The 8,736-nt window shown below is 39.8% G+C and overlaps 1 protein-coding gene across 1 annotated transcript in view; it reads left to right on the top strand.

Moving 5' to 3' along the window:
• Positions 1 to 8,736, top strand: part of Lama2 (laminin subunit alpha 2) — a 668,494-nt gene that overhangs the window by 494,110 nt on the left and 165,648 nt on the right. The window contains exon 34 of the mRNA XM_031380750.1: positions 4,597 to 4,695. Coding sequence (XP_031236610.1) covers positions 4,597 to 4,695 — 99 coding nt within the window. The remainder of the gene's footprint in view (positions 1 to 4,596; positions 4,696 to 8,736) is intronic.

Raw genomic sequence — 8,736 nt, 5'->3', positions numbered from 1 at the left:
AAAAGAGGAACAAGTATTGAGAGCACAGGTTCGCTAGGACCTGAGTGGCAGAGGTAGTCTTAATAGGACAAATGTGAAGGGCTGGTGAGGAAGGGGGATCATCATTACTTCATGCACTGGCTGGTGGTATATCCAGGGAATATATTCTTTAATATTTTTTAATCGTCACCATTGCTAATGGCAGTAAAAATAACTAACATTTGTTGAAAAGCTATATAATTAAGATTATAAATGTTTCATGAAAAATTTACATAATGCAAAAAGAAAAATATTAAATGTCCTTGTATAGTATGAATAAGTATGAATAGTATGAATAAGGTAATATTGCTGATTTGGTTCATATTTTCTAGGTATAATCATGTTACATACATGTATATTAATTCTTCTTATGAAGCAGAATGCCTGTGTTTTCTTTTGTTTTGTAATCTGAAGACTGTGTGATGAATGTGCTTCTACATTAAAGTACCGTTTACTACTGTCCTCTGGAAAAAAAGAGATTGTAAATGTACTATGATATATAACAACAAAACCCAAGAAGCAGAAATGGACTTTTGCCCCCTAAGCTTCTATATTGAAACTGTGTCTTAGTCTATTTGATTGTCTTAACAAAACGCCATAACTGGCTAGCGTATAAACAATAGAAGTGCTAGTTTAACAGTTCTGTTGGCTAGAAAACCCAGGTTGAAGGCAGGCTCATTTCTGCTAAGGGCTTATTTCTTGTATATGTATGACTGCTTGCCCCATATACGAAAAAGGAATAGTGATTTCTCTGGGCATATTTCAAAGGTTACAATCCCAAGCAGAATAGGGCTTCCTCATCACTTTCAAGAGCACACTTGTTAAAACCTTATAGACTAGCATCTCAACATATCAGGTTATGAACTATATAAGCCCTATTTCCCATCATGATGGTATTTTGAAATGGAATCTTTGGGAGGTGATCATTGTTAAATTGTAGACCAAAGATGAAGCCCTCATGATTCAATATGATCCTTGTAAGAATGGGAAGAGGAGCATTCTCTTTGCCAGCCATTTCAGAACATAGGCAGATAATAACCATGTGCAGATCCTCACCAGCAACCGAGTTAGTTGGCACCTTAGGCTGTTCAGCTTGTCGAATTTTCCATTTTGTTCAAGCCACCTAGTCTATGGAGATTTTGGTTGCAATTTTCTGAAGGCTAAAACAAAAGTACTGTATTAAATATTTTTAAGTAGGGAAACTGAGGCATAGTGAAGTTTTGCTTGAAGTACAATTACATGGCTAATAAATGTTGAGGTGAGATTTGAATACAAGCATTATGACTTTAGGGCCTTTGAGACTGAACATTTTTTCTAACCTTAAAGAGACAAAAATAACTCATGTGAGAAAATCTAGCAGGTCAGTACTGAGGCCTCCCTGGCCCCAGGCCAGGCTCTTCCCACTGGTTCTTGCCTAGGAGAGCCAGCTCCATGAGGCACAGATACACACTGGACCTGCCAGCAGATGTTAGAAGTCAGGCCTGCTCAGGAGAGATAAGGCTGAAACTCTAGGGAACAGGGCACTGTAAAGGACAACTTTGACAGCTAGGCTACCAACCTACTTACTTCACGTCTTACATTCAGACATAAATACTTCATGGAAAGGAGGCTGACCAGTGATTTTCCACACACATTGTAAGAGTACAGTCTAGGAAATGAGTTAGAAAATCAAACATTTCAGTTGGACATAAACACTTTTTAAAATACCATGTAGTCAGTGGATGAAGAGTTTCCTGGCAGCATGCTCTGAGAGGATCTGCCCATGAGCATCATAAGTAGCAAAGGCTTCTGTTGTTCTCTCCCATACCTCCTAGAATTTATGAAAATGACTTTGATAGTTCTGAAATTCCAGTCTTTTCTTCATTTTTATCTATATTCTTTTTTCATAGTTTATCTATTATTTGAAAACTTAAGAGCCTATCTTGATAATTTACAGCATTTGAGAAACTATATTTTATAGTGTTATGATTCTCAAGTTCTTGCCAAATGCTACCAAAACAATACACATGATGACCAAAGCTGGACCTATTAAGTCATTGCCATCATTGTCATTAAGCCACATGGGGGAATCAAGAAACATTTCCATGAAAGGTCATAAAGAATGACAGATGATCTTTAGACTTGTACTTGGCCTCCATGATGGACCAGGTTCCTGGATGTAGGAGCTGGTAGTCAATTGAGACATTAGAAAGTGGGAGTAAAAGCCGGGTGGTGGTGGCGCATGCCTTTAATCCCAGCACTTGGGAGGCAGAGGCAGGCAGATTTCTGAGTTCGAGGCCAGCCTGGTCTACAGAGTGAGTTCCAGGACAGCCAGGACTACACAGAAAAACCCTGTCTCGAAAACACCAAAAAAAAAAAAAAAAAGAAAGAAAGAAAGTGGGAGTAAAGCCCTAACTGTAAATTCTAGTGAATCTTATCTAAAAAAAAGAAAAGCAGGGTACTAAAGTTATGATTAATGAAGAACAGTGACCACTCCTATTTAGTCATGAAATGGGTGGGGTATTTTTGATATGTAAAGGATGTGGAGATGTCTATCCTTTGACAAGCTTACAGAGAGGCCTAATTTTCATTATATTCATTACTATAACAGCAACCTTATCTAAAAATAATATCCCATAGAGACTGTGGCAGAATCTGGCACAGCTGTGTGTATAAAGCCAGCTCCTACCAATCTTACCAGCAGGACCTGCCTAGTGCCCCCGGTCCTTGTAGCAGCGGCTGCTCTCTTTCTTGCTTGCAAACTGCAGCTACACTGATTGCAATGGGAGCCTTGATAAATGCAAAGATCCTTTTTTAATTTTTTTTCCATCAATAAGAAATTTACTTATTTAAAAAAATCCAAATGCCGGCATTGTCCACAAAATTTTAACAGGTTTATTTATAATTGTTATAAGGCTGAACTTTTGAAATGTGTTCACTAAAGCATTTTGCTTGCATTAATGCTTTACATCTTGCATTTATATTAAAAATTCACACTCAGATGAACTTGGAGAAACTGCCAATACCTGATTCTGTCCCCTATGTTTCCACTCACAATCATATACTTAGGTACCTTTGACCCTGGAAAAAATATCTAACATTCAGAACTACTGATAACAGGAAGAAGAGGGAAAAAAAATTTTGAGAATGAAAAGTTTCCCCTCAAAGCGGACTCTTAAGCACGTTCTTGAGTATTGCCGTGCTATTTTGGTATAATTGTTGCATGTTTGGCATGGATAGTACACAGGTTGGTATCTTCAAAAACACCAACCAGATAGGCCTCACTCGCCTCCTGCAAAGCACCAATAGCTGCATGCTGGAAGAGCAGATCTGTTCTGAGCAATTTCTCGCACCAGACGCTGAAAGGGGAGCTTGTGAATCAGTTCAGTAGACTTCTGATAGCGTCTGATTTCATGGAGTGCCGCAGTACCAGGCCTGTAACGATGAGGTTTCTTCACCCCTCCAGTAGAGGGCGCACTCTTGTGAGCAGCTTTTGTAGCCCGTTGTTCCTGGGTGCTTTACCACCGGTGAATCTTCCGGCAGTCTGCTTTGTACTAGCCTTAGTATGGGCACCTCCTTACTTACCTCTGACTCTTCTCCGGCTGGAGCTCGGCAAGAGAGAGAGGCAGTAGGCCACTGGCATTAGAGAGTTGTGGCAGAGAGCATTGCAAATATCCTTTTAAACTCAACTCAGTACCAACTTATGAGCCTTTGTTAAAAACTCTGCAGTCAACATTTGCTCATTCAGAAAAAAGAGTAACTTTTATCTCACAGAGTTTTTATAAGACATTGATAGCCATGCAGAAGCTGCCCCAACTGGGTACCCATCCCATATACAGTCACCAAACCCAGACACTAGTGTGAATGCCAAGAAATGCTTGCTTGACAGGAGCCCGTTTTAGCTGTCTCCTGAAAGGCCCTACTAGTGCCTGACAAATACAGAGGTGGAGGCTCACAGCCATCCATTGGACTGAGCACAGGGTCCCCATTGAAGGAGCTAGAGAAAGGATCCAAGGAGCTGAAGGGTTTGCAGCTGAATAGGAAGAACAACAATATGAACTAACTAGTACCCTCAGAGCTCCAAGGGACTAAACCATCAACCAAAGAGTACACATGGTGGGACTAATGGCTCCAGCTGCATTTGTAGCGGAGGATGGCCTTGTGGGACATCAATGAGAGGAGAGGCCTCTGGTCCCATGAAGGATCCATGCCCCAGTGTAGGGGAAGGCTAGGTCAGGGAAGCGGGAGTGGGTAGGTTGGTGCGCAGAAGGGGGAAGGGATAGAAGGTTTTCGGAGGGGAAATGAGGAAAGGGGATAACATTTGAAATGTAAATAAAGAAAATGTCTAATTAAAAAAGGCATTGATGGGAGAAAAAATAAAACAAAAACTTTAGTGTATACTAACTTCTCAATAAAGTACAGTAAATCTTAATATTTACCTACATAAATATCGTGAATTAACTGCCCACTTATAGTAGTTTCTGTTCTATTGAGTGCTAAGTATCCATTGTATACAGGAAAAAAAAATGTGCTCTGTTCGACACTAGGATGACTGTCAAACCATTTACTGAGATATATATGGTCTGAAATCTTTTCCAGCACCTGCTCTCACCACAGCGGGCACCAGAGAAGCTCATTCAGTTGGCAGAGGGCAACGTGAACACACTCGTGATGGAAATGAATGAGCTTCTGACCAGAGTGAGTTGGAAAAGCTGTGAATGTCCCTAAAGCACACACATCTTAGGGAACTGGTTGCCTTCAAGTTAAAGCAAACAACACTCATGTTCTGAAATCTTCTTTCTAATTCACAATTTTTTCATGAATTCCAGGAATAACGGTTGGCTAGTTCTTCTCCAAAGGATTTTTTTATTTCCCTGTGGTCTTCTCCAAATGCACAAACAATAAATCAATAAACAAGGTTAGCATGCTTGACATTGGTCAGGGTAAAAGGTTAACAATGACTATATATCTTGAGCAGCCTATCTAGTAGACTCCTTTGTAAAAGTTGTTTTTTTCTTTTAATCAATCCTACATATCAAAAACTCTGGCCTTGATTGTGTAAAGGAAAAGAAAAACAAATGAAAATCCTTGTTCTGTCTTTAATCCTCATGGAGTTTCTACATTTTTACAGAAATGCAGTCTCAAGCAGTCCTCCTACTTAATCTTTCCTGTGGCAGTCTGGAGCATTTTGGACACCATTCAGAGCTGGGGTGTAAAGTCCGTGCTGTTTCTAGCAGACTTCCCAGCAATCCATAATGCTAACTAGTCACAACTACAAGAAGGCCCTTTTTACCACGGGAGCCACAGGAAAGCAGCGTAAAGTCTGCCATCTTGTGGATAGAAAAATGCATCAGCATGGAGACTGGCCTGCAACCTAGGATCCAGGGGACTTAAATGACAAAGAACATTGGAGTTAGAATATCCTTGGAGAGTACCTAGTCTATTTAAAGAAAGGCTTAGCAGGGAATACATTAACAATGGCTTCACAACTTGCTAAAAGTCTACGAGTCCTGAGCAGTACCCAGCTCCAGATTGGTGCTGGTCCTACACTTTCCACAAAATCTGCTACTGGATCAGGAAAGTTCCACAGGAAAATTAAATGGATTCTAAGTACATATTGATCAACGGCAGTCCTGAAGTTTCAAATCACACTGGAAATCCCTTTTCAGAGACTCAACTCACCTATGCAAGACATGAAGATAGAGCAAAGCCTCTGCCTGAAGTTAGTAAAACTTACACTGGCTGAATTTAAGGAGTAATTGTTGACTTGTTGCAAGAATAAGATAGTTTAGTGAGGTCTTGCTAAAGTCAATTCAGTTCAACTCATTTCCTTCTGTTTGTCCACTCCATCCAAAGCCCAGATTAAGGGTTGACAGATGAAAAATATTAATGAGGCTCAACTACGCTGCTCGTGTGTGTGTGTGTGTGTGTGTGTGTGTGTGTGTGTGTGTGTGTATGGAGGGGGTACATGTGTGTGTGTTTAGTAGATCAACTATACTGTAGTTGATACTATGGCAGATCTACAGATAAACCTGCAAGTGAAGCAGCCACAGTTCCTGCCCTCCCTGACCCTGTGTAGCCTAATGATCTAATTCTAGAAACACAGGACTATTTCACTACAAACTACAAAGGTCAGATCTCTTTTGTGTCTCAGCCCACATCCTTTTTTTTTTCTTTTCAGCAGACTAAATTTGCATATTTTTAGAATCCTTTTAAGAACAGTTAAAGTTTCAAAGCAAACTTAAAATGGAAGGTGCAGAGAATCTAGACACACCTTCAGCCCTGCCCTAACCCAACCCCCATACTCATAACTACCCCCACTGTTCACCTGCCCAACTAGAACGAGATATTTGCTGTTGTCAGTGAATCTACAATGCTACATAATTATTCTCCAAGGTCTGTCATCTGTTTTTCCATTCACTCTTGCCATTGCACACAAGCAAAGAAAGTCAATATCCAACATGATCATGTATTACAGAATAGTTTCTCTACCTAGGGTCTCTCTATCATCTTACCCAGAATGTCATGTCATAGAAACACAAAATGGAGCACTTTCAAACTGACTTTGTCTGCTGAATTATTCATACCTCCATCCTTCCATGGCTTAATAGCTCATTACTTTTTGGTCCTGAATACTTTATACACCACAGTTGATTTATCCATGTACTTAATGAAGAATGTCTTGATTGCTCCCAAGTTTTAGCATTGTGAATAAATTCATTGTAGATCTCTGTATGGAGTTTTGTGTAGACATGATCCTCATTTGAATAAGCATCAAGCAACCTGTCTGGAGTATGTTTTTCTACAAGTATGTTTAGTGTCATCAGAAAGTTCCCGTGACTTCTGAACTAGGTATAACATTTTGAGTTCCCAGCACTGAGTGGGGGTTTCCGTCATTCCCCCTCCCTAGTGGATTTTGGCATTGGTAGATTTTGAGATTCGGGCCATTAGAGAGCCAGAATGTTATGTTCAGCTTTTGACTTGGGCACTGAGAATCCAAACTCAGTCTTCATGACTGAAGCAGCCACCTCATCCACTTAGTCATCTCCCCAACCTGTCTCTTTGTTAAATTTTAAAAGTTCTTGTAATTGTTTTCTATTGGGTAATTGTTTTCTATTATATGGCTTATTTTCTCATTTTCTTAAAGGTGCAGGAGTTTCTCATTCTAATATAATCTAGTGTATCAGTTTGATTTTGCTCTTTGTTCCCCATGAGTGTATATTTGGCATTTTAGCCCATAACTTATTGCCATCCCTAAGGATGTCTGGGTTCTTGCTGTTGTTGTTGTTGTTGTGGGTTTCTTCTTGTTGTTCTTGCTGCTGCTGTTGTTGTTGTGGGTTTCTTGTTGTTCTTGCTGCTGCTGTTGTTGTTGTGGGTTTCTTCTTGTTGTTCTTGCTGCTGCTGTTGTTGTTGTGGGTTTCTTCTTGTTGTTCTTGGTGCTGTTGTTGTTGTTGTGGGTTTCTTCTTGTTGTTCTTGCTGCTGCTGTTGTTGTTGTTGTTGTTGTGGGTTTCTTCTTGTTGTTCTTGCTGTTGTTGTTGTTGTTGTTGTGGGTTTCTTCTTGTTCTTGCTGCTGCTGTTGTTGTTGTGGGTTTCTTCTTGTTGTTCTTGCTGCTGCTGTTGTTGTTGTGGGTTTCTTCTTGTTGTTCTTGCTGCTGCTGCTGCTTTCTTCTTGTCTTATCTTTTGGTAACTTTATAGTTTTTCATTTTACACCTAAGTCTCTGATCCATTTGTAATTAATTCCAATGTTAATTTTTAAAATCAATCTTATATTTTATGTATTTTTTTTAGACTTTTCAGAAGTTAGAAGAGTAGTCCTGAGGATTTCCCCAACAGACTGTTTGAACGAAACATAACTTTATTCCATCTTCTTTAGTTTCTGTTTAGAGCTTTTCCCTTCCAGGACCACTTCTACAGCACCCTGCTTCATGTAGGAACCACACATCCTTAGTTATTGTAGCTAACAGCAGTCTTCAGGTGGTCCAGGTGCTGGAAAGTGCAAACCCTTGTACAAACATGAAACCAGAAGCAGAGGGGTAGAGTATCCAATAGTAGGCTACACAGAGAGTGGATAAGCAAGGAGTCCTGGGATAGGATCAGAGCCTGACTCATGCAATAGCCACAACTGCCCATTCTCCAATACCTACTATCTTGGACTAGAGTTTCATAATGAATTTACCTGGGTCAGGGCCCAGACCCTCAGGAATCATGATGTTGGGATTTTCATGAATGTGTCATATGATTCTGATATCAGGTAATGTTGAGCTTCACTAGTCTCCTAAAGCTGCCTCACAGCTAAAAAACTTCCATTCCTCTGACTGGTAGGCATAGATTATTTAGATGCATACGCATTCCCTCTGCATGGCTGTTATAACACCTGCCTTTTCGCCTTGAAGCCTTACATATTTGGCTCTCATTTTAAAAAGAGAAATCTATTTCCCTACTATTCTAGCTAAAAAGATTGGCATCAGAATAGCTACAAGAAATGTAGATGAATCCAAAATCAGCACTGACTTTGAATTTCTTTAAAACCGTATTAAAATGAGGCAGCACTTATAATAAGCTAGATAGGTTCTTTGAAAGCTGCCTCTTCATGCATTATAGTCTATGAACAGACAGTACTATAAACAGCCTGATTATCAAAATTTAGCTTCATTTACATTGTTTTTTACTGTCTATTGTAACTCAAGCTTAATGAGGATGAAGCACTTGCAAAGTAACAAAAATTAGTTTTTCAATT

The sequence above is a fragment of the Mastomys coucha genome, unplaced genomic scaffold (assembly GCF_008632895.1).
Source record: "Mastomys coucha isolate ucsf_1 unplaced genomic scaffold, UCSF_Mcou_1 pScaffold2, whole genome shotgun sequence".
Classification (NCBI taxonomy): Eukaryota; Metazoa; Chordata; class Mammalia; order Rodentia; family Muridae; genus Mastomys; species Mastomys coucha.
This window is presented reverse-complemented; position numbering and strand designations above follow the sequence as displayed.